The following is a 27,076-nucleotide window of genomic DNA, read 5'->3' on the forward strand; positions in this document are numbered from 1 at the left end:
GCTAGGTTCTTGTCATCTTGACAAAAGATTGACTAGGTTGGACATACACTTACTGAAGTTTATGAGAATGAAAAGTGACTTTACTGAAAAGTAGAAGGTTTTGAAGGGGCTTGATAGGCATTTCCCTTGTGCAGGAAGCTTGAACCAGTGGGAGTAATAAAGTACAGTCATTAGTTCTGTACTTTAAGGAATGAGGAAGAATTTCCTCTTTCAGAGTGTTGTGACCTTTGGGATTTTATTTATTTATTTCACAACACAGCGTGGTGTAGGCTCTTTCAGACACATCACCCCAGCAAACCTACAACCCCAATTAATCCTAAACTAATCATGGAACAATTTACAATGACCAATTAACCTGCTCGTTACATCTTTGGATTGTGGGAGGAAACCGGAGCATCCAGGGAAAACCCACACATTCCATGGCGAGGACAGCCAGGCACTCATTGCAGAGCGGCACCCGAGCTGAACTCTGAACTCTGGAATCCAGTCAGTTGCCATTTACAAAAATATTTTAAACGTCAAATTACCGAACTAAAATGAGGAATAGACCAGACTTGTTACACGGAGTTAATGTGAGCTTGTGTGTGTTTACTTGAAAATGAATCGACTCCCAATTGCAGACGCTCTGCAGACTGGGTATATTACAAACATGCTCGAGTAACTTTACCAATAAAACTAACATAACCTTCAGAAATGTTAGTATTCATTTCACATTCAATTACAATAATTTTAAGCAGTACACTGATCCCTTAACCATAATAACATCAGATTCTTGCCTGGCCGATTTGGCAATGAAATTAAACTTGATTAAAAAAAAGTTAAAGAAAAATACAATAGAAAAGTGTAATCAAGATCCCTCAAATGCTTTAAATTACTTTTGAAGCAGACGCAAACACAGCAGTTGAGAAGTAGACAGCAAGGTTCCACAAACAATCAAAGAAAAATTGCTTTTCCCTTTTCCTTTTCTTTCTTTCACACACAAAGTAACTATTACTGAAGCGCCAGAGAACTATGCCACCCAGTTTAAATATTAAACCCACTTGGTGTTTCGTAATTCCAACAAGAAATGGCAAATTAAGTTAAAATCGCTCTGTTTATATCTGTTATTATCTGTTACATCAATTATATCTGTTTTGAAATATTTAATTAAAAGCAAAAGAAAAGACCTCTTGGTACAGAAGCCTTGATGGCACCAACAGTCTCATACCATTGCTGTACTTTATACGATAAGGTTCATGAACAGGACAAAGTCTAGAATCTTGTTTCAGGCCATGTAACAATTACAGTCTAGACTAGTTGTGGTCATTCCAGATAAGTTCTGAATTGGAATTACAAACAGTCTTAGTCGTATCATTTTAATTATTTTCTTCAACTGAAAATGCACATGTATGAATTCCAACAGTTTAAGTATTTTAAATGCTATTCATAAAGAGCTGGGTAGAGTAAAGGCTGATTTATACTTGTGCGTCAAATGGACACTGTAGGTATGGCATAGCCGCGAACCTTACACAGTACTCTACGCAAACCCTATTCCGTAGCCTAACATGCACCTCTCCCAAAATGTAACTACGCATCGCGGCAACGCAGACCGAAACAACTGTGATTGGTCCACTTGGTAGCATCGCATTTCCTCCTACGCTGCAATAGCTTCCCATTGGGCGACTGAAGGGCAGGGAAGGAACTCTGGCTGCAATGCTTTCCATAAGGCTTTACAGACCTCCGGGATTACGGAGGACACATTTCGCTTTTACAAAAGACCTACATTAGTACCTGTTTTCGTTAACCGAAAGAGGATTTTCGCTTTTACGAAAAAAGACGCTCGCTTTAAACTTGTTTACCCCGAGAAAGACTACCATGGCCATGAAGCCTTGCACGGGCAGGTGTGTGTGCATTTGTGACATGCCGATTTTTTTCGACAAATCGATTTTGGCTCAAAATTCTCGATTCTGTTAAGTGATACTACACTGTACATACAGAAAATTCACCCTCCTTCAGTTTCAGTCGCCATTGTTTGAAGTTTGAGTTTCTTTGTGTTGAGTTTCAACACGAAGATACTCAACAGTGGCACAGAAACGCCCACCGCCAACTAGCGTTTTGGCGATGGAACTGCAGAGCGATGCAGACACACCAACGCACAAGTATAAATGCTCACAACAGCGTAGTCCATTTGCGTAGGCTACGGCGTAAGCTAGCACGCACAAGTATAAATCAGCCTTAAGGCAGCAATCAAAGTTAGGCCTTCTAGCTAAACAAATGTATTTGGCTTAGTGTGAATGCATCTAATCCCTTGAGTGAAAACTAGCATGATATCATACCAGTGTTTTTCTTTATTAAAACTAGATACCTTAATCTTTCGGTTTCCAATACTTTACATCATTCCTGCATGTATACTGAGACTTACAGTATTTTATATGAGAACCTCAGGAAAAATGGGAAAACTTCGCTACTTTTCCAGTGCATTGCAGCGGAAGTGTTTGTTGTATTATGTCACTACCTACACAACCTCAGTAATTAGCTGGTAAAGATAATTCGATAGATTGGTTTATTATTGTTATATGTACTGAGCTACAGTGAACAGCTTTCCTTGCATACTCTCCATGCAGATCAATTCATTAAACTGTGCTTTGAGGTAGTACAGGGTAAAACAATAACAGAATGCAAAATAAAGTGTGACAGAGAAAGTGCAGTGCAGATAGACAATAAGATGCAAGGGCATGATAAAGTAGATTGTGAAGTCAAGGGTCCACCTTAACAAACTAGGAATCATTCAATAATCTTATGACAGTGAGATGGAAGCTGTCCTTGAGCCTGCTGGTCTGTGTGCTCAGGGTTTTTGTATCTTCTGTCCGATGGAGGGTTGGAAGAGGATTTTTTGATGATGGCTGCTTTACTGAGGCAACGAGAAGTGCAGAGAAAGTCTGTTGAGGACAGGTTGGTTTCTGTAATGTGATGAGCTGTGCCCACAACTGTGCAGTTATCAGTCCCGTTGCCATACCCAGCTGAGATAGAATAATTTGTAGGGTTGAGAGAAAAGATTGTTGGGATTGCTTTGCAGGGAGCCAAAAAGATCTAATGGAACAACTGAACTTCTTCTGTGTCATAATCACTAATTTCCAGGATAATCTGTATTGATCTGTCCTTGTATCTTTAATAATAAAATCATAAGACATAGGAGCAAAATTAAGCCATTTGGCCCTTCGAGTCTGCTCCACCACTCAATCATGGCTGATCCTTTTTTCCCCTGGCCTCAACCCCATTCCCCGGCCTTCTCCCCATAACCCTTGATGCCGTATCCAATCAAGAACCTATCAATCTCTGCCTTAAATACATCCAATGACCTGGCCTTCACAGCTGCCTGTGGTAACAAATTCCACAAATTCACCACCAGTAATGAGATTGATTACAATCAAAATTGGCATTTTGAATTATTTAATTGGTGGGAAGCAATTACTGCTGACTTAGCCATCATTGCTATTTATTTCTGATGATTTTTGAGAAGGTAACAGTTTGTTGTTTTATGAATCACTGCAGCTGGTTAAACAGGACATTGCAGGATATTGCCTCAGTGATAAGAAGGGTGCAAGTGCATCTCTAAGTTAGGATGGGATCATTAATTAGGGGAGATCTGTTGGAGATAGTATTCCTGTGCACCTTCTGTCCTTGTCCTTCTTAATAAGAACTTTTTAATTACTCATAGATGACATCATTGGCTTGTTGGTTTCATAGATTAACATTGATACAATCCAATATCTTGTGTTGACAGCACAATCAGTATTTTGCTTTTTAATTCTTCTTTGAAAGCAAAAAATGTAATTTACAAATATTAATCATGTGCAATCATAGAAAATGATTGAATATGCAAATACTTTTATAATTAACTAAAAATAACACATATAAAAGAATACACTAAACAAAATTGATTTATATTTTTAGCAAAACATCCTCAAGTGCTTACACTACAGATATGTGCCTGCACTTAAGTAAATGGGGGTGTACAGGATGCACCTACTGCGTATGGCTTGCATACAGCTAAGGGGCTAACTACTAAGTGGATTCAGTTCCTCAGCCCTTATGGAATGCATTGATGTCTGACCTTCAAACCACTCTGTTCTTCTGTACAACTGTACACAGGCATAGAGCCTGAGCCTGAGCCTGCTGGAAGTTGGAGCCCTGGACACAGCCTGTCCTGTGCTTGGAGGCCAGCCTGTGTGTGTGAGTGGTGGGAGGGAGGAAAGCAGCTTGTTTTGCTGTCAACATACATCAAAGTTGCTGGTGAACGCAGCAGGCCAGGCAGCATCTATAGGAAGAGGCGCAGTCGACGTTTCAGGCCGAGACCCTTCGTCAGGACTAACTGAAGGAAGAGTGAGTAAGGGATTTGAAAGCTGGAGGGGGAGGGGGAGATGCAAAATGATAGGAGAAGACAGGAGGGGGAGGGATGGAGCCGAGAGCTGGACAGGTGATAGGCAGAAGGGGATACGAGAGGATCATGGGACAGGAGGTCCGGGAAGAAAGACGGGGGGGGGTGACCCAGAGGATGGGCAAGAGGTATATTCAGAGGGACAGGGGAGAAAAAGGAGAGTGAGAGAAAGAATGTGTGCATAAAAAAGAGTAACAGATGGGGTACGAGGGGGAGGTGGGGCCTAGCGGAAGTTAGAGAAGTCAATGTTCATGCCATCAGGTTGGAGGCTACCCATACGGAATATAAGGTGTTGTTCCTCCAACCTGAGTGTGGCTTCATCTTTACAGTAGAGGAGGCCGTGGATAGACATGTCAGAATGGGAATGGGATGTGGAATTAAAATGTGTGGCCACTGGGAGATCCTGCTTTCTCTGGCGGACAGAGCGTAGATGTTCAGCAAAGCGGTCTCCCAGTCTGCGTCGGGTCTCACCAATATATAAAAGGCCACATCGGGAGCACCGGACGCAGTATATCACCCCAGTCGACTCACAGGTGAAGTGATGCCTCACCTGGAAGGACTGTTTGGGGCCCTGAATGGTGGTAAGGGAGGAAGTGTAAGGGCATGTGTAGCACTTGTTCCGCTTACACGGATAAGATTACACAGCCTGACCTGCTGCATTCACCAGCAACTTTGATGTATGTTGCTTGAATTTCCAGCATCTGCAGAATTCCTGTTGTTTTTGTTTTGCTGTCGCTTGTTTTGTTCTGTGGAACAATGTGGGCATGCTATGTTGATGCAACACTCACAACACGCTGGAGGAACTCAGCAGGTCGGGCAGCATCCGTGGAAAAGATCGGTCAGGGTTCCGGCCCGAAACGTCGACCTGTCTTTTCCACGGATGCTGCCCGACCTGCTGAATTCCTCCAGCGTGTTGTGAGTGTTGCTTTGACCCCAGCATGTGCAGATTATTTTGTGTTTTATGCTATGTTGACATCAGAACATGTGGCGACAATTGTGGGCTGTCCCCAGCATGTGTTGAGGTTGTATTGGATGTTAGTGTAAAGGACAGACTTTATTGGAGACAGACTACTGAACCAGTTACTGACTCTCACAGCTATCTTGACGATAGCTCTTCCCAACCTGCCACTTGTAAAAATGCCATTCCCTTTTCTCAGTTCCTCCATCTCCACTGCATCTGTTCTCAGGATGAGGTTGTTCAGTCCAGAACAAATGAGATGTCTTCCTTCTTCAAAGAAAGGGGATTCCCTTTCAACACCATTAACGCTGCCCTCACCTGCAGCATGTCTTCTATTTTGTGCATGGCTGCCCTTACCTCATTCTCCCGCTGGCACACCAGGGATAGGGTTCCTCGTCCTCATCTACCACCCCAAAAGCCTCCACGTCCAGCACGTAATTCTCCGTAACTTCCACTATCTCCAACGGGACCCCACCACTAAGCACACCTTTCCACCCCTCCCCTCCACCATTTTCTGCTTTCCACTAGGATCACTACCTACACAACTCCCTTGTCCACTTGCTCCTCTCACTGACCTCCCTCCTGGTACTTATCCTTGCAAGTGGAACAAGTGCCACATCTTCCTCTACACCTCCTCCCTCATTACCATTCTGGGCCCAAACAGTCATTCCAAGTGAGGCTAAAAGTCACCTGTGAGTCTGCTGGAGTCATCTACTTTATCCAGTGCTGCAGGGGTCACTTCCTGTACATACAGTGGCATGCAAAAGTTTGGGCACCCCTGGTCAAAATTTCTGTTACTGTGTATAATTAAGTGAGTAGAAGATGAACTGATCACTAAAAGTCATAAAGTTAAAGATGAAACAGTCTTTTCAGCATTTTAAGCAAGATTAGTGTATTATTTTTGTTTTGTACAATTTTAGAGGGGAAAAAAGGAAAGGAGCATCATGCAAAAGTTTGGGCACCCCAAGAGATTTGAGCTCTCAGGTAACTTCTACCAGGGTCTCAGACCTTAATTAGCTTGTTAGGGCTATGGTTTATTCACAGTGATCTTTAGGAAAGGCCAGGTGATGCAAATTTCAAAGCTTTACAAATACCCTGACTCCTCAAACATTGTCCCAACAATCAGCAGCATGGGCTTCTTTAAGCAGCTGCCTAGCACTCTCAAAATTAAAATAAATGATGCCCACAAAGCAGAAGGCGGCTATAAGAAGATAGCAAAGCGTTTTCAGGTAGCCGTTTCTTCAGTTCATAATGTAATTAAGAAATGGCAGTTAACAGGAACAGTAGAGGTCAAGTTGAGGTCTGGAAGACTAAGAAAACTTTCCAAGAGAACTGCTTGTAGGATTGCTAGAAAGGTAAATCAAAACCCCTATTTGACTGCAAAAGACCTTCAGGAAGATTTAGCAGACTCTGGAGTGGTGGTGCACTGTTCTACTGTGCAGTGACACCTGCACAAATATGACCTTCATGGAAGAGTCATCAGAAGAAAACCTTTCCTGCGTCCTCACCACAAAATTCAGTGTCAGAAGTTTGCAAAGGAACATCTAAACAAGCCTGATGCATTTTGGAAACAAGTCCTGTGGACAGATGAAGTTAAAATAGAACTTTTTGGCTACAATGAGCAAAGGTAAGTTTGGAGAAAAAAGGGTGCAGAATTTCAAGAAAAGAACACCTCTCCAACTGTTAAGCATTGGGGTGGATGCTTTGGGCTTGTGTTGCAGCCAGTAGCACAGGGAACATTTCACTGGTAGAGGGAAGAACTAATTCAATTAAATACCAGCAAATTCTGGAAGCAAACATCACACCGTCTGTAAAAAAAAGCTGAAGATGAAAGGAGAATGGCTTCTACAACAGGATAATGATCCTAAACACACCTCAAAATCCACAATGGACTACCTCAAGAGGCACAAGCTGAAGGTTTTGCCATGGCCCTCACAGTCCCCCAACCTAAACATCATCGAAAATCTGTGGATAGACCTCAAAAGAGCAGTGCATGCAAAACGGCTCAAGAATCTCACAGAACTAGAAGCCTTTTGCAGGGGAAAATGGGTGAAAATCCCCCAAACAAGAATTGAAAGACTCTTAGCTGGCTACAGAAAGCGTTTACAAGCTGTGATACTTGCCAAAGGGGGTGTTACTAAGTACTGACCATGCAGGGTGCCCAAACTTTTGCTTCGGGCCCTTTTCCTTTTTTGTTATTTTGAAATGGTAAAAGATGGAAATAAAAGAAGTAATCTTGCTTAAAATATTAAAGAAATGTGTCATCTTTAACTTCATGCCTTTTGGAAATCAGGTCATCTTTTACTCGCTTAGCTAATTACAGTAACAGAAATTTTGACCGGGGTGCCCAAACTTCTGCATGCAACTGTAGGTGAGACCTGATGTTGACTGGGAGACTGCTTCGTCAAACCTTCGCTCCATCCAGCACAAGAAAACGGGATTTCCCAGTGGCTACCCATTTCAGTTCTACTTCCCGTTCCCATTCCAGCATGTCAGTCCATGGCGTCCTCTAGTGCTACAATGAGGCCACACTCAGGTTGGAGAAGCAACACATTATGTTCCATCTGGGTAGCCTCCAACCTGATGGCATGAACATCGATTTCTTGAACTTCAGATAATTGACTCCACTCCTCTCCTTCACCATTCCTCATTCTTGTTTCCCTCTCACTCCTCTTCTTATCTGCCTATCACCCCCCTCTGGTGCTCCTTCCCCTTCTCTTTCTTCCATGGTCTTCTGTCCTCTCCTATCAGACTCCCCACCCCTTCTTCAGCCCTTTCTCTTTCACCAATGAACTTCCCAGCTCTTTATTCCACTCCCTTCCTCTCTCCCGGTTACACCGATCACCTGCCACCTTGTATTTCTTCGTCCCCTCCCCCACCTTCTTATTTTGATTTCTTCCCCCTTCCCTTTCCAGATGTAATGAAGGATCTCTGCCCGAAACATCGACTACTTATTCCCATCTATGGATGCTACTTGACCTGCTGAGCTCCGCCAGCACATTGTGTGTATTGCTTTTGATTTCCAGCATCTGCGGTACCTAGGGTTTTTACTGTATGTTTACATGTGATAAATAATCTGAACACTGACATGCCCAATGCAGTTAAAGTTTAGTAGGCTTTTACACACCCACCACCAAGCCCTCAAGGCAATCAACGAATATCATATAGATTCTGAGTTTACTTCTTTACGCCATCCATTTCAGTGGATGTTGGGGCTTTCAGAAGGGAGAATATTTTCTTTGTGTACTTGTAATTATATCGTTCAATCCCATTGCAGAACTTGTGCACACAGCAGTGCAATCACTAGCTTATTATGAAATATTAAAGCAAGGATGTCAGATGGAGTCCCAAAATTATACAAGCACAAGTCCTTTCATGTCCAGTCAAGAAACCATCTGGGCTATTTTTACCGAAGAGCCCCATTGCTATTACAGGTACTCTGTGTACATGGTAAATAAGCAGCACTTATTTTTGTTTCTATATAATGAAACACGGAGGCTATGGCAGCACCTTTGCTACTTAGCTTCTGTAGGTTTGTATATATCAATAACTGTTCAAAACTACCTGGAACAATATGAACAAGTACATTAAGTTTATGTTGACAGAATTGATACATAATAATTTATAGAATTGATCCCCAGTAATCAAATATTTTGTATAAAATATATGTACTCACAAGACTCGTAGTGCTGTAAGTTTAACAAACAGGCCAGTAGGAAGGGTTGAAAAGATGTTCCCTGACAAATTCCTAAAAGAAAGTACATTATTTACTGATTAACATCAACATTCAAAACATGCTGGCTAAGGGATGGTAAAATGTTTCAGAGGGTGAGAGTTTGGCAGGGTGGGGATAAAACATGTTGCTATTCATTTAAAGCATTACAGTGTTGCTGCTCAATATCATTATCTTGGAATAAGAACAGCAGTTATGGAACAAGGCATGCAGATGCAGCTCATCAATCCTGTTACTTCTGTAGGTTCTGCAGAATCTATTTCTTTATCAATTCTATATAATCTTTTTGATCATGAAGCTGTATCAAAGTTGTTCCATCTCCATATCCGATAAAACAAGAAACTACACATTCTGAAAATAAAGTTAGAAAATACGTGAAACACTGTTTTTGTCTCCACAGAGTCCAGTTAGCCTACTGAGTATTTCTGTATTTATTACTGTTACTTAAGAAACTTGCCTTAAAGCGCAAGTTCCATACATTTGCAGTAGTGTTAATTATTACCAATACAATGTTAATGTTTATACATTCAGTAAATTTGATGGAATGAACCATGATGCCTTTTCTAAATATTTTTGCGTTCTGATGCTACAGCAGAGAGGGTGACAGTCTACAACAAGTATGTCATCTCCAAATTTCCTCTTTACTTGCATTATTTTATCACAATATGTTTCTGAGAAGCATATTATGTTCATGGACATTGTCTCTCAAGGTGACAATGCAAAAGCAAACCAGTCTTAATGAGGTAACTAGCTGCAAAAACATGTAACAGACTTACAGTCTTGACAAACCAGTAAGGCCCACAAACATCTCGGGACTCAGACATCCAATTCTGTTGTTTGACAGATCCCTGTAAAGAAAACACAAAATAGTTACATTGTAAACTGTGGCCCATGTGTTACCTTGTGTTAGTCATTATCTTAAACAAGTGAAGTGGCAACGAGTGTCATAAATCAGGGAGATCCAAGCCAATGCTCTTGATCTATCTGAAATTCTTTCTTCTCAAGTACCTTGCACTGAGTACACAATGACTTGGTTCCATGTCCTTTTCTAAGAGAAAATCAGAGGAGGATTATATTTCTCATTACATGTCCATAGTACCAACTCCATCAACCACTGAAGTTATCTGAGGCAATCGTTTGATACTGGACAACAAAGATTTTGCTTCCTGAATACTTTTGGGTGTATTGTACAGGTTTTGGGCTGCTGATCGTGACAATCACCAAGAAAATTTCCCTATCACGCACCTTTTTTTTGTAATCGCCTATATTTGTTATTTCAATTCATAATTCAAGTCAATTAGAATGTTGCCCACAAAGTAAGCTGAAAAGTTTTCCATCTTGTCCAGGCATGCCTATATATGTTTAGGCAGGGTTGATGCTGCATGGCAGGACAGGTTTTAGTAACGTTATAAAAGCATCACGCATACACCATTTCTATGCATTGCGCTTACATGTATATCAGTTAGCGATCATGTTGATGCACATGCTTTACACGGATAGAATATTGTGTGTACTCATTATAAACAGGAATTATATCTTCAGGAGTATTTATGATAGGAAAATGTCTCACCAATGTGGCAACAGCCATTATACTTTCTGTTATATTTGTGGCTACTACATGTTTAAATCTCAAAGACGGAGCATGACTCCTCATTAAGAAAGCCTATGAGCTTTACTTTGTGTGTAAAATTGGTGACCAGCACAAAGCCTGGGTTCCTCACATTTGTTGCATTCCCATTTCGACTTTTTCCCTGCAAATCTTGGTGCTGTCAGTGATGAACATGGTGAAAGGTTTCACGCAGACATTGCGGTCATGGAGAAATGGTATCAGGGCAACTGGAATCCATCAGTGCTGGCGGATTATTGTTGGACATTAAGCGAGAAGCCTCACACACTGAGTGTAAATGAAAATCACCAACAAAACATTTTTAGCTTGGTTGAGCTATTACAATATGTCAGCACTGTTATGCAATTAGATGTATTGTATTCAATAAAAGTTATTTTCTTGTTTCTTCCACTTCCTCCATGATACAGTAGCCTAAAATTATATTTGTGTTCAGCTTCCAGTGGTCTATCTTACACAAAAAAAATATTCTGAGGAAGCAACACTTTTGAAAAAATTTGTTGTTCAGTGCATCTTAATGGAGAAATTATGAAGCAACATTCATCAAACCACTGCCACCATGATAGGCAATGAACTTAGACAGGACTGAAAAGCCAGGGATTAATCAATAAAAACTAAAAGCCAAAGACAACATGATGCCTTGAATTTTTAGTTTTGTTGTAGAACCCTCAGCCACCAGGTAGCTCCCATAATGTGTCACCCAGGCTGTTGTCTGAAGAATGAGAAATGAGTGAGGTATCGGAGAAATTCTGGAATCTGTTAGACTATATTCTTTCATTAGTCGCCGGGGCTGAAGTAAGGTGCAGAATTATCAGGGCATGCTGTAATCTGCTTTAAACCCAGGATTACAATACCAACAGGGATCCAGATGCCAGATCTCTGTTTTCCTGCTATGCCACTCACAGTAATGTTCGTGAGTGGGCAAAGTAGTTACACAGAAGTCAAAAGTAATAGGGTACAGGACCTAAATATTCCATTTACCAGAATTCCTGCTTGACAGAGGAACAAATAGATTCAATGAGTTTCCATTTTGTGTCCTAAACCTGTATGTCTTGGAGCAACCAAGGGGAGCAGCAAGACTATGAAGCACCCAAAATGCTTCATAGTCTTGCTGCTCAAAGAGATTTCAAATCTCTTACTAGCTCTTCTTTCAGTTAGTCCCGATGAAGGGTCTCGGCCCGAAACGTCGACTGTACCTCTTCCTAGAGATGTTGCCTGGCCTGCTGCGTTCACCAGCAACTTTTATGTGTTTTGCCCAAAATGATATGCTGTTTTCACTTTCAGAACTCACACTAATTTCAAGGGCTGGAGATCCCTGGCAGTTGGTTCACACTGCGTGAGTACGCATCATTCTCCTCATCATTTCTCCTTTAGGTAGGAAAGGCTTTGAAGAAATCTGGCAGCATGAGGAATGTACTTAATAATCAGGTTAATATCCTGATTATACAAGTTTAGATCATACCAAGAGGAAGATAATGAGGGCTCCTTTGAAAAATGTTCTCAGTCAATCCTACAATCGTTAAACCAGAAAGGTAAATCCTATTAGGAGAACTGGGCTGCTGCATCTACTTTTTAATCTTCTTCAATGCACATTTTGCACCTGTCCATTTCCAAATCAGTCATAACAATAAATCATTTTCCCCATTTACCAAAGTCTCATGGGATCTCATGGTAGCATCGTGGTTATCACTGATCACGGCTCAATTCCTGCCACCATATGTAAGAGTTTGTACATTCTTCCTGTGACTGTGACTGTGACTCCAGGTGCTCTTATTTTCCAAGGATGAATGGTTTGGGTTAGAGTTAATAAATTGTGGGAATGCTAACTTGACGCCAGAACTTGTGGGCTGCCCCAAGTACAATCCTCACTGATTGTACAATATTTGACACAGTCGATGTAATTCACTGTGTGTTTCAACTTTTTGATGTACATGTGACAAAAACAGCTAATCTTTTCACAATGTTGACCAAGCAGAGTGCAGAAGAGCAAGTTACTGTAGCAGGAGAGAGGGAGATTGGAGTCTGGGTATGACAGGGAACAGTGTAGTTGTTAGCGAAGGGTAACAATTCTGGGAAGAGATAGAAGTTGTTTGAGGCCAACAAAGTGTTATATCATATCACACAAAAAGAAGGGGACTGAGTTTTATGCTTTTGGAAGTCAATTAATTTTCTTCAAGTCTGCTGAGTCCACATGTCTGTAAACACAGACTCGGAGAGATCAACCAAAAAGGCATCTATCAAAGGAGAAACAGTGACACGAGATAAGCCCTCAACATATCCACGCCATGGTAGTGTAGCAGTTCGCGCAACATTGTTATGGCTTGGAGCGTTCTGAAGTTTGGAGTTCAATTCCGGCACTGCTCTGTAAGGTGTCTATGTACATCCTCCTGTGGAACGTGTGCGCTTTCCCCAGGTCCTCCAGTTTTCCTCCATATTCCAAAGTCATACCGGGTAGGTTTATCGGTCATCGTAAATTGTCCCATAATTAGGTTAGGGTTAATCGGGTTTGTTGAGATTTGCAGGGCCAGCTTGGCTCAAAGGGCTGGAAGGGCCTACACTGTGATGTATTGCTAAATGAACAAACAAAACTGTTACAATGGACCCAAATGGCTTGGAGGTTGAAAACAAACAACCATATGAATTCAATATAAATATATATATATAAATAACGGCCACAACTGTCAAAGGGGGTAGATGAGGGTGAGCTTGAAAGATGTGGGGGGCATTTTGGTTCCTTTTGGCACTTGAAGAGAGCATTAAAAGGCATGTACCCTTTGATTCAGCATGTATTGATGATTTTTTATGGATGTTTTCCAAGCCTTGGAAAACCACTAAAGGGCAACTTTTAAATATAAAGAAGGCAGAATAAGAGCCTGATTAAAGATATTAAAGAGTCTTGCGTGGCACATTGGTATGAAGCAAAACACAACATAAAATTGACAAGAACCATGTGCCAACTGGTGAGAGTAATTCCATTTCCTCTTTGTTGAATTTTAATCTCCACGGCTCCCAAATCTCGATTGTATTGGGCAGGGTATTGTAAAATAGTGTGATTGGCTTGTGATAGGGACTATTGTAGCTTACATACTCTTCATAACTTGAAGAAACTTCCACCATAAAACCAATATGCTGTGGTCCAGAATCTTGATGTAGAAGGACTTACCCATGCATTTCGAGGTTTTATTTTTTCTTAATTAATTGCATATCAGTTGGCTGAAAGTGGAAGCAGGCAGTGCTGAAGTGAGTTAAACTTTGTGTCTGTAACCACAGAAAAGGTGCAGGCAAATCTGTTTCTCCTTAACCAATCAGCATGAATGTTTGTGCAACTTAAGAATGTCAAGACTGACTTAGAATGGTAAATCAGAAAGGGAAAATTTAATGTCAATTCTGGCATTTGAGCAGAATATAGGGAAAGAGGGACAAAAAGGAAAGGGAAAACAGTTGCTTTTAATTTCATGCTTGAATTTATTTTAAAATCAAGAATAATAAGAATTTTAATTTTTTTTAAGTATTGAGGAGTTATTTTTACCATATTGTTAAAAGGTGCCAAAACGTAACTGTTTAACTATGTGCACCTGTTTCACAAACAACAAAATTCACACTATTTAATGCATTATCGTGGTGTTGCAGGCAGTGATGTGTCACTTCTACAGATTGAAAGGCAGAGTAGTGCAACAAACAAATACTTTCTGATATTTGAACTTAACTGCACATGTGTATTTTGCCTGGAATCTTATGTAAATAAATAACAGTACCTGCCATTAACCTTAGCACAATGTTTGACAACAAAATCTGGAATAATATGTGAAGAAAATTACAAATCTGTTCCTCATAAATTAGTAAATAAATCCATTACACACTGCACACTGATAACTTGCCCCTCCCCACATCTGTTTAAGAAAAAAATGCCCTTCGTTTCTAGTGACAAGATAATTGCCCAGCCATGAGAGAAGAATGTTACAGGTATCATTCAAAAACCTTGGTAAGTATGGGACGAATTCCATTGTGAAGCAATTAAAGCTGCAAACATGGTATAAATCTAACATGTGGCTGAAAGGTCATTCAGTGGATAATAATGAGACAACCGTTATAATGTGGGAAACAGTAAAGTACAATGCAACCTTTTGTGCTAACCATATGTTTTCCATATGTATCACCATATAAAATCATGATGCCGTAATTCTTCTTTCTTTAATTAGAGATATTGTTGAACCATGAGCCTGAAAGGATACAAATATTTGGCAGCTGTCCCAAACATAACACAGCAGCCTCAATTTTAGAGTATTCATCAGCTTTTAAATGAATGGAATAATTAATCAGAGCTATAATATGTACTCAAAAATCAATGCTGGTAAATGCTGAAAGCATCAACAGATTCAAACTGAGGTAAGACTCCTGGGGATTACACGAGAAATGGTGTGAGAAGAAACAGAAGTTATTGCTGGGGATTGTTGGTAGTCACATAAAACAGGTATACAGTATATGTGCCTTTAAAATGCTATTGAGTCTTATGCAACCAATAAAGTACTTCTTAAGTGTTGTCTCTCTTGTAAATAGAATATGTAAATAATTCAGCCAGAGCAGTGTCAAATAGCAATAATAATTGGATGTGCTGTTTCAGAAATGTTGACTTAATATATGATGGTTTAAATGCCAGATGATTTCCTGCCTTTGTTTAAGGGCATCCAAGCTTCTGTGCAACCTCAGAGATCAGAGAGGGCATTATTTAGCATCACAGCCAGAAGCCAACACCTCTGAAAAAGTAGCATTCTTGCAGAATTTCACTGGTCTTTTGACTGGGATTTCAACCAAGTGTCTCCAAAGTGTGCAGGGTAGAATTTTTTTATTTACACAGGAAGTGATAGGTGTCTAGAATCTATCAGTTGGGGTGGTAGTGGAAGCACATGAAGGCTGAAAGGTTTAGTTTCAATTGGCACAGACATCTTAGTCTGAAGAGCCTGTTCCTGTGCTGTACTGCTCTGTGTACCAATGTATTGTAGCTACTTACACTTGGAGAGGTACTTGTGAGTTTGGCAGAAGTAATCTTTGAGAAAAATGGGAGTTAAACTGAAAGAGCTGAAGTACAAAACTCTGGACAATGTGGGCATACTGCTGAATCACAGAAACCTAGAATAATTACAGCAAAAGAGAAAGCCATTCAGTCCATTGGTACACACCCACTCTATATACCTAGCAACCTACCTAGTCTCATTTCCATGCCTTCTCTCCAATACATACCTTAATCTTGTCTCCTTATAACTTCCTCTGTTTTAAAAAGAAAGTCCCAACTTCTCAACATCTCCTACCATGTTCAATGAACCAAGCAGACCCCACAATCTCTCAGTTCTTCTACTTCTTTTAACATCTCTAATTTACATTGCTTTTCATTTTTGTAACACTGCACATCGTCAGCATTAAATTTCATCTACTCACCCACTACCTAGTTTTCTTTTGCTGTGAAGCTCACTGTTGTTCCCTTCGTTCAAGACACTTCAAATTTTCCGGTCATCAGAAAATGTGAGAATTTTACCCTGTACACACAAGTCCAAATCATATTACTGACCCTGGGGAACTCAACTGCACATTTCCATTTTCACAAAAATAACTTCTACTTCCTATTGTTTCTCATTACTTAGCCAGTTTCCTATCGGTACCATTGATACTTCCTTCTATTCCATGGCTTTCAGCTTACATTCAGCTAGAGACTCATTCCACCGAGATGCAGCACAGAGCATCATAGGAAGTCATTCCTGCCTGTGGCCATCAAACTTTACAACTCCTCCCTTGGAGGGTCAGACACCCTGAGCCAATAGGCTGGTCCTGGACTTATTTCATAATTTACCGACATAATTTACATATTACTATTTAACTACTTATGTTTCTATTACTATTTATTATTTATGGTGCAACTGTAATGAAAACCAATTTCCCCCGGGATCAATAAAGTATGACTATGACTATGACTATTGGCGACAAGACTGTTATGTGGCAACGTATTAGAAGTCCAAGTATTCCTTGTCAACTGCACTACTCTCATTGTATTACTATTTAATTAGCTTTCTAAAGGTCAGCTAATGAATTTACTTCTCCATGATAAACACTTTCTCAAAATCCACTGACATAAATACACCTAGTCCTTATTATCCACCAACTTGCTTTCAATGAATCCATATACTCAAACGATTAGCTGCATGTTACTGAGAGTGTTGGTAAATGCAACACATTCCTCCAGAGCCTTCTGCTACAGTGATTAGTGAGTCTTATTTGTCATTCATTTCAACTGCGCTTGATATCTTCTGCTGACAAGACATGAAATACGAATAATCTATATATGCCCAGAGCCAGAGTCGGGAATCTGCCTGGGTGTTTTTCTTTGTTAGACATTGCTGGGCAGTGGGATACCAAAGGAGGTGTAAGGCGCTCCTTCCCTCCGCTAGCCTGTGCAAGATGCAGCATCCATTTAGCTCCCTCCCCCGTCGGATTAGGGTCACGTGAAGCCATGGGAGCAGGTGGTGGATGCTCGTATGAGCAGCTGGTGAGTATCACAAGTCCTGGTTATGCAAGCACTGACGCCAGGCAGACAATCTCTGAAGAGCATTGATGATGGCTGGGGTCACCCATCTTGTAAAGACACCGCCCAGAAGAAAGCAACGACAAACCACTTCTGTAGAAAAATTTACCCAGACTAATCATGATCATGAAAAGACCATGATTGCCCATGTCATGACACAGCACATAATGATAATGATGACTGTTTGGGAATTTTCTGGAGTTATATGAACATCGTAGGTATTTATTCAAACAAGAACCAGTTTTCAATTCTTAATTGAAGTTAAAATTAACTTTAAAATCACATCTTTGCAAATAAATGATATTGTCGTTGGAGCATATAGATATGGCTTGCAAAACAGGGTGACCATGATTCAAAGATCCAAATTCAAAAAACTTTATTGTCATTCTAACCGTACATCAGCTCTGCAAGGCAGAATGAGACAGCGTTTCCCAGGAGCAGTGCAATCATAACATAACAAACGCAACACTAAATAATAAACATAACAATAAATAGTAAAACACAACAGCCACATGTCAGTTAAAATCAAGTTATAAGCGTCCAGTGAGAGTTGGAGGCCAAGTCTCTGGATGCTTTCAAAAAAGAGATGGCTAGAGCTCTTAAAGATAGTGGAATCAAAGGGTATGGGGATAAGGCAGGAACTGGATACTGATTGTGGATGATCAGCCATGATCACAGTGAATGGCAGTGCTGGCTCGAAGGGCCAAATGGCCTACTCCTGCACCTATTGTCTATTGTCTATTAAAAGTGTCCCACAGCAGAGTCAGGTAGAGCAGCTATGTAGCAGTCTGACTGTCTGTGGGAGGAAGCTGTTTAGTAGCCTTGTGGTTTTAGTTTTGATGCTCCTGTAACGTTTGCCTGATGGCAGAAGAACAAACAGATCATGGACAGGGTGTGAGGGGTCTTTAATGATATACAGTGCCTTCTGGAGGCATCGACTCTGAAAGAGGTCTTGGACAGAAGGTAGGGAGACCCCAATAACCTTCTCTGCTCCCCTAACCACCCTCTGCAAGGCTTTTTTGTCAACAGCGCTGCAGCTGGAGTACCAGGTTGTGATGCAAAAGGTCAGCACACACTCAACCACACCTCTGTAGAATGTAGTTAAGATGTTAATGGGGAGTGATGCCTGTTCAAGCTTCCTCAGAAAGTGCAATCTCTGCTGGGCCCATTTCACAATCCCAGTGGTGTTCCTGGACTAGGTGAGATTGTCCGAGATCTGCACCCCAAGGAACTTGATGTTTGCATATGAATCAGCCAAACATTAAGACAATGGTTTTATGTTAATTTGCTTGCATCAAACCAGGCAACATGACTAGGTTATTTACACCATTGCGATTGAGTTCACGTTTGAAGACCAGGCTGATATTGTCACTTTGCAAACCAAATATGGTCACAGGTATAGCTGCAGTCAATAGCTGATCTATTGTCTATTCTGGTGCCTGACTCCTTGTCTTCAGAAGGTTTTAGAATATCTGTGTCAACAAGGGTGTTTGAACATTCAAAAGTGTCTCCCACTGTAGATACATAATTCAAAGGAAGTATTGTCAACCCAAAATATTGAAGCAAATGATGTAGTTGTAACTATTGAGATGGAATTGACTCATCTGCTGTTACCTTTGTTCTTAAGGGTATAAAATGTAATGTAGTTTTGGTTTGTGAGACTCTACCTAAATGGTCTCCAAGAGAATGCCTGCTTGCTGTGATGAATGATGAATAAAGACTTCCATATCCACTTCTCCAGTTTCTCCACTGATCTACTCACAGTTACAACATGGGGTTTGTCTGGGATATGTTCATGCCCCAATTACATGGCCAGCAACCTCAGCAGTCTAGGTAGGGTAAGTATTCTGATTGTGACACCCCATGCTTAGGCCAGTAACCATGGAGTCATGAAATATCAAAGAACACGGTGGAGAGAGGTGTGTGTGTGTGTGTGTGTGTGTGTGTGTATCTTTGTTTTGTGTAAAGGACCAACCACCAGACAATGCTGGGTAGCTTGTTGAGAGAGGGCCAAAGATGGTTACTGACCATTTGGGATGCCAGAGGGTGCATGTATACACGTTCTGGGAATTGTTTGTTTGTGTCTGACGGTGTGTGAGAAAACCTGAGGATCAAAGCCAAAGATGGGCGACAATGCAGAAATATCTAACTTCCAACATAAAAGGGATACAGCAACATCATGGGCTCAATTATGAAGTGGGGAGAACTCACAGGAGGTTATTTATTTTACAGGTGTAGAGAGGAAAATAATGAGTGCAGAATAAAGAGAGCATCAGGTATTTGAGAAAGAGGGAGTGTGCTTTTCAGAGGATTTCTGGGTTTGCCTGAACAATGTAGGTACCGTCCTGGGGACAGATGAACTTTGTAAGGCAGGTGTTGTCATAGATTCAGTGACAGGATGGATTGCATGGACAAGACAGGGTCAGCGCATATGTTAGATTCACAGAACCAACAAATGGCAGCCCTTCATATAATGCTTTTGATAATTGCATCCTCCAAATCCTCATTTTCATTATAACTTTCAAGATGATGGTCAATACTTGTTGAAGTAGTGAAATCATTTCATTTTCACTCCTGGCCATTTCTGACATCGCCAAACCTGGATGCCTGAAATTGCAGTCAGCAAATCAATTCTAAATTGCCTTACTGCTTATTTATTGCCAACAATCAATGACAAAAAAAATCATCTTTTTGAACACACACACACACACACACACACACACACACACACACACACACACGTTAGTGTCCAACAGCCATACAAGTTCATGCGGCTAACATTAGCATGTCTATCTATCTATCTATATATTAGTTAGAAACTGCTCGGCAACAGTCTCTTGTCCCAATATAGCAGAATTGTATCCCAAATAAACAAAAGGAATCCAGGCTATTTTCCCAGTTAGTTTTTGTTCTTTAGGAGTTGTCCCAAATGAGCAGCTGCCCAGATTGACCAATGGACTAATTAACCAGAATCTACTGTGTGTATGTTTATATGTACCAAATTGTACAAAAGTCTTAGGCACATATATATAGCTAGAGTGCCTACGACATTTGCACATTACTGTCATAATTTTATGAATTGCACTGTACTGCTGCAAAAAAAAACAAATTTCATGACATTTGTGAGTGATGATAAACCTGATTTTGATATGGCTCTCTATTGGGGACTGAGAGTGGGAAGAGGGCTGCGAAAGGGGAATCATGGTTGGGAAAAGAAGGGAGAGGGGAGGGAGCAGGAAGCACTGGGGAGACATTCTGTAATAATCAATAAACCAATTGTTTGGAATCAAATTATCTTGCCTAGTGTCTCAGGGTTGGGTATGTCTGCACCTGCACCACCCACTCACCCGCCCCAGTACTCATCCTCTGCCACCAGTCCCACCCCCCTCCCACAGTGCTCCACCCTCCCCATTCCCAACATCCTTTGCTCCTGTCAGATTTACAAACTCGGTCTCTGCTCCACATTGACAAATACAGTACTATGCAAAAGTCTTAGGCACCCTAACTATATATATGTGCCTGCAACTTTTGCATAGTACTATAATGTTTTTTACTGGTGTTTTTATAAATAAGTTAAAATACATTGATAGCTTAAGTGGCTGGTACTGTGACTGAAGCCAAGGGTTCAGACATGGACTGGGTGTGTGCCCGCAGCAGGCATTGGAGTTCACGCACTGCAGGGGGTGGGGAAATTACTATGACTGCAGCAAGAACTGGTGTCAGGAATTTGGTAGACGTGCTGACAGTTCTGCTGTCTGCTGCTTCAAGCCTTACCACTAGCTACCGGCTGCCACAGATGGTGAGAAAAGTCAAACTCTCCACTGTAAGAAGGCAGTAAATCAAACCCAAGCTATAAGAGATGAAAATACAGACTGAAAACATACGTACAAACTGAATCATACAAAGTAGTTGTTACATTTTTGGCGGTGTTAACAACTGTACATCATTGCATCCCAGCAGCCTTACAGTCATTTGTTTTCATGTTAACCCACAGCGAATCTGTATCTCTGTCCCTTACGGAAATGATGAGTTGAAATGATTTAACTCTAATATGAAGCCCTGTCAAAATGTTTTATCTCTCAGTGAGAGACTAATTTCAATTGAACAGACCTTTGTAAAGGATGGAGGCCTGGCAAAATACCTTGTTGAAGTTGAGGATTGTTAACAGCAGTCAAGAGAAAGTTAAGGAGTCTAAGCAAAAAAGATCAGTGAAAAAGTTAGCACTGCGGGCCAAATGCCTGACACCTGTTCACATGCTAGTAACTTTAGCAGGATTAGGCTGAGGAATTCTAAACATGAAAAAGCACAGGGTGGCTGAGCCAAATCTGGAAAATGAATGATGAGACCAAGCATATAACTAAACAAAAGTGGACTGGAAACAGCTACTTACAGATAAATCTTTATCAGATGAGCAAAAGATATTCAAGCAGGAGAAAGTAAGAGCTCAGAGCAAATCCCTTCCCAATAAAAGGAAAAGTAAAGCTCTCAATTCTAGATTGATGTGGATGTGAAGAAACATAAAATGAGTATAAAGAAACAAATTGAAACTTTTCACATATGCGGAACATTGAACACCAGACAAAAAGACCAAGAAGATGCCCAGGGAAATTTTGAAAAATGATAATTAGTAATTACAAACACAAGGAAGTCTGCAGATGCTGGAAATCCAAAGCAACGTACACAAAATTTTGGAGAAACTCAGCAAGTCAGGCAGCATCAACGGAAATGAATAAACAGAAGGTTGAGACCTCTCATCAGGATTAGAAAGGAAGGGGGTGGGGTGAGATGCTAGAATAAACAGGTTGGGGCAGTGGAAGAAGAATAGCTAGAAGGTGATAAGTGAAGCCACAAAAAAAAACATGGAAGGTGCCCAGCTGAAATGATAAAAAAAAGTTAATTGGTAATTAGTTTATTATTGTCATGTGCACCAAGATACAATGAAAATCTTTGTTCTGCATGCCATCCAGACACATCATTCCAAATATATGTACATCAATGTAGTATAAAATAAAAGCAATAACAGAATGCAGATTATACCCAGAGGAAGTGCAGAGTTTATAGATCAATAAGGTGTAAGGGCCATGATGAACAGATTGAGAGACCAAGGGGTTTTCTTTGTTGCACAAGAGGTTTGCTCTAGAGTCTTATAACAGCAGTGCAAATGCTGTTCTCGAGTTTGCTGGTATGTATTTTCAAGCTTTTGTATTTCCTGCTTGACGGAAGGGGGAGAAGGAAATGTCTGGTTTTTCAGGGGCCTCAATATGTTGTCTGCTTTCCTAAGGTAGCAGACAGTATATCCAGAGTCAATAGAGGGGAGGCTGGTGTCCTGATAGTCTGGGCTGTGTTTACAGCTCTCTACAATTCATGCAATCTTGGCCAGAGCAGTTACCAGACCCAAATGTAATCCATCAGGATAGGGTGCTCTCTGTGGTTTATTTGTAACACCTCTCTGTGGTGCTGGCGCGTGGCCAAGTGGTTAAGGCGTCGGTCTAGTGATCTGAAGGTCACTAGTTCGAGCCTCAGCTGTGGCAGCGTGTTGTGTCCTTGAGCAAGGCACTGAACCACACTTTGCTCTGCGACGACACCTGTGCCAAGCTGTATCGGCCCCAGTGCCTTTCCCTTGGACAACATCGGTGGCGTGGAGAGGGGAGACTTGCAGCATGGGCAACTGCCAGTCTTCCATACAACCTTGCCCAGGCCTGCGCCCTGGAAACCTTCCAAGACGAGACTAATGGATGCCTATAATATATTTGTAAAAATTGATCAGGGTCTTTGCCAAATTTCCTTAGTCTTCTGACAAATCAGAGGTGCTGGCATCCTTTCTTAGCCATTTAGTTGACATGGTTTGACCAGGACAGGCTATTGGCAACATTTATATCTAAGAACTTGAAGCATTTAACCATCGCCACCTCAAGACTAATAGGGTATGCACTCCACCCATCTTCCTGAAGTGAATGACCAGATCTTTTGTTTTGCTTGCATTGTGGTCTTTTCACAATGCCACTAAACCAGCTATTAGCCTCATGTAACTCTGTGTCTCATCATTGTTTGAAATTCAGCCTACTACTGTGATGTCACTTGCGAACTTAAAGATGGAGCTTGAGCAGAATCTGGCCACAGAATTGTGAGTGCTTGGGGAGTAAAGCACAAGGCTGAGGATTCAGCCTTGCAGGGTACAAGTTCTGGAGATAATCATCTGGATGTATTGTTGCCTACCATTACTGAATATGGCCAGTTTGTCAGGAAGTTCAGCTTCCAGTTGCTGAGCCCTTTGTCAAGGCATTTAGAGATGAGTTTGTCTGGAATTATTCTATTGAAGGTGCTGCTATAGTCAATCAGTAGAAGTCTGGCAAAAAAACAGCAGGTAAAATCATTGAAAAACCATGAAACGTTCCACAAATTTTTGAACAGAAGAAAATAACAAAGGAGATTGTGAATCCTAATAGTTATAAAATAACCTGAATATGGAGGCAGAAAACATCAAAGTTCTTAATTTCCAAACATATTCAAGAAAGAGGGAGATGAGATAGACATTGATTTTAAGGCAACAAGAATATAAAGTATAAGAAACGATACGGACATTGTGGACCTGTTCCTTTCACCCTCTTGACACTGAAACTGGATTTCTCATATCGTCAAATGGCAGGTCACAAATAACACAAGGGGCACAACTGCTAAAACCACCAAAGATAGGAATGTTTATATTGATGACCACATTTGATTGATATGTATTCAAAATAGTCCGAGGAGTTATCTAGCAATTTTCCTTGTTCCTTCTTTGTTTAGAAGCCTTTTTATATTATGCACCACAACGTATTAGAGTCCAATCCCGTGTCAATGATCATCATGCCCTTAATGACGCTGTGGTTCAACTAAAACATGGGTCTCCATCAGAGCTGTGGTCAGTTGGGGATTGGCCACACACACTGAAGACTACATTGACCTCATTCCCCTTCATTTTTCTCATTTCCAGGTCAGCCTTTTATGCAGCTGTTCTATGACTGCCATGGGAACTGGCTGTTTATAGATTGATGAACTTCCCTACAAAAATGAAGTAAATGCAAAGAATCTCTACAATCACAAGTCAGGCAAATCCTATTTTAGCACATCTTTCAGGGCAAAAATGACCCTAGCTCTTTTCCACATGTCCCTTTAGACCGGAGATGAGGAATTTCTTCAGCCAGAGGGTAGTGATTCTGTGGAATCTGTGGCCACAGGTGGCTGTATAAGTCAGATCACTGCAGGTATTTATGGCAGATAGATAGGTTCTAGATTGGTAAGGGGATTAATGATCACCAGGAGAAGGCAGGAGAGGTTTAAATAAAACAAGCCATGACTGAATGGCAGAGCAGATTCAATAGGCCAAATGGCTTAATTCTACTCCTACATCTTATGGTCTTATGGTTATTTTGGCTAAATTTCACAGTTCAATGCTGGAGGCTAAAGTCATTATTAGTGCTAAATTCACCGAAAACAAGTGAAATGCAACTTCTACACAAATTGGGGTATGTCTAAGCTATCAGATAGTTGAGAGCTCCATCGGATAATTGACGCTTTCTCTAAAGTTTATTTAATCTCTCCTGATACATATAGCTTCTCGGTAATACTTTGACCCCACTATTTTCTTATTCTCTGGTACTTTTATTTCCTGTTAATAATAGGAAAACCACGTAATTCAATTATATTAAGTATGGTCTAACCAAGGTTCCAAGTGACTTCTGCATAACTCCTAATTTTTACAGTTTTATCCCTATTAGATTGAAACCCCGAGCTTCACTAAACTGCATTACTACTTTTAGGGATTTGTATTTCTGTAGCTGAATGACTAGACTGATTCGGGGTGAGATCATCACTGTGCAAGTCCTACTAATGAGGGAATGGTCATTCTTGAGATAAACTTGGAGTATGATGATAACAAATAATTCACCAGTGTGTTTAAAGGTTAGAAAAGTAAAAAAAATGAGGAGTTTAGAGAGAATAATAGTGTACAACTAGAACTATGACACAGCTCAAATGATTGTTTCAGTGACAATTCTTGACTGGTCCATTGGGGCGGTTAGTTTGAAAAGAGTGGGCTGGTATCCATTCTCAGGCAGTTCTTTTTGTCAATCACACTACCTTGATGACTGAGCAAAAGTAATCTCAGGGCAAAATTCTGATGTAAACTTCACTCAGTTTGATTCAAACTCTGCAAGATAGACAATGTAGGAAATTGTACCAATTCTCCTACTGCCAGAAGCTGTTGCCAAGCTGTTGATTGCACAGCCTTCACGCTGCCATTACACTTGTTATGTTCCTTGTAACTACATATATTTGATGAGGACGCTCTATTGATGTTTAAATATCCAAAAATGTGTAGTGGAGTAGAAGCAATTTTAATATTTAGTAATATTGCTGCAGACAAGTAAATAATACAGTATTTAAGAAAATTTTAATGAAAATACTGTTCCTCTCTCTATACATCTTCTGAATCACTATGCAGAGTTAGCATTGTAAAAGTTGTTTCTACCTTTTCTATTTGTGTAACTATATGTGAATGAGCCCATGTGATCCTCCTGGCACTGTCATACGACAGTACTGTGCAGAAGTCTTATGCGCACATCTATAACTTAGATACCTAATACTTTGGCACAGTACTGTATTTGCCAACATGGAGCTGAGAGTGAGTTTGTAAATCTGGAGGGAGCAAAGGATGTTCGGAATGGTGAGGGTAGAGTGCTGCTGGAGGGCTGTAGTACAGGTTGCAGAGGAGTGCCAGGGTTTGTGGGGGGCGGTTCCACAAGTGCAGACATATCTAGCCCTGAGACACCAGGCAAGTCCATTTGACTCCAAAAAACTGGTCATTGATCATTACAAAGTGTCTCTCTGGTGTTTTCCCCTCCCTTCCCATTTCACCAACCATGGTTTCCCTCTTCCTGTCCCCTTCCCCCTCTCATTCCACAATACAAACCCATATCAGAATCAGGTTTATCATCACTCACATGTGTCATGAAAATTGTTTTTTTTTTGGTGGCAGTAATACAGTGCAAGACATAAAATTACTATATTTACATATATGCCTGAGGCTTTTTGCACAGTATTGTACATGTCATGAATTCACCTTATTCAATAATAGAAATGGATTAATTTCAAATATGACCAATATTTCAAAGTTATATTTGAGTACAAAAAATGTGCAGTTCAATATATTGTATACTGCATGCAAGCACAGAGTCATTGCACATGAACACTGCATGCACAACCTGAACTTCGAGCTTTACTTACCCAGAAGGAGGCTTCTGCATTACAGAAAATGCTAATTCCCCTTTTACATCATTTTTTAAGTAAATGCTTATATATTCATAATAAGAATCTTTCTCACAAATGTAAGCCTGGTCAAATTCAAATAACAAATAGTAGAAATATTGAGAAAGTAAGGCACGGTGCAAGAAAGAAATATGGTTTCAGAGAGTCCCAGGGTTTTCTTTATTTCCTCTTTTCTTTCTCTCACCTGCAATCAACATGACTGAAGAGAATATTTCATGACTCTTAATTCTAAAAACATGTCCATGTCAAACTTCCAAAATTACTTTTACCCTTGAAGTCTAAACCCTTCAAATAAAATGCAGTTTAAATGCTGGAATACTAAAGAAAAGCATACTTTTAAACAGGTGCTAAAGTCCATCAAGTTAAAAAAAAAAGGAAAAAGCATTAGACCCTGTAATCTGTGAAACTCAAGACAGTTCAGATTCCTTCATACATGTGTGTGCTTTATATCCCTTCTTCAAGGCTGC

The 27,076-nt window shown here is 40.6% G+C and overlaps 1 protein-coding gene across 2 annotated transcripts in view; it reads right to left on the reverse strand.

The window, feature by feature from the left end:
- The window catches only part of LOC134358990 (adhesion G protein-coupled receptor A1), a 608,347-nt gene that overhangs the window by 377,039 nt on the left and 204,232 nt on the right, over positions 1 to 27,076 (reverse strand). For both annotated transcript variants that reach the window (XM_063071754.1, XM_063071753.1), the window contains exons 4-5: positions 9,885 to 9,956; positions 9,052 to 9,123 (exon numbers count right to left, since the gene is read on the reverse strand). In XM_063071754.1, coding sequence (XP_062927824.1) covers positions 9,052 to 9,123; positions 9,885 to 9,956 — 144 coding nt within the window. The remainder of the gene's footprint in view (positions 1 to 9,051; positions 9,124 to 9,884; positions 9,957 to 27,076) is intronic.

Source organism: Mobula hypostoma, chromosome 19, assembly GCF_963921235.1.
Source record: "Mobula hypostoma chromosome 19, sMobHyp1.1, whole genome shotgun sequence".
Classification (NCBI taxonomy): domain Eukaryota; kingdom Metazoa; phylum Chordata; class Chondrichthyes; order Myliobatiformes; family Myliobatidae; genus Mobula; species Mobula hypostoma.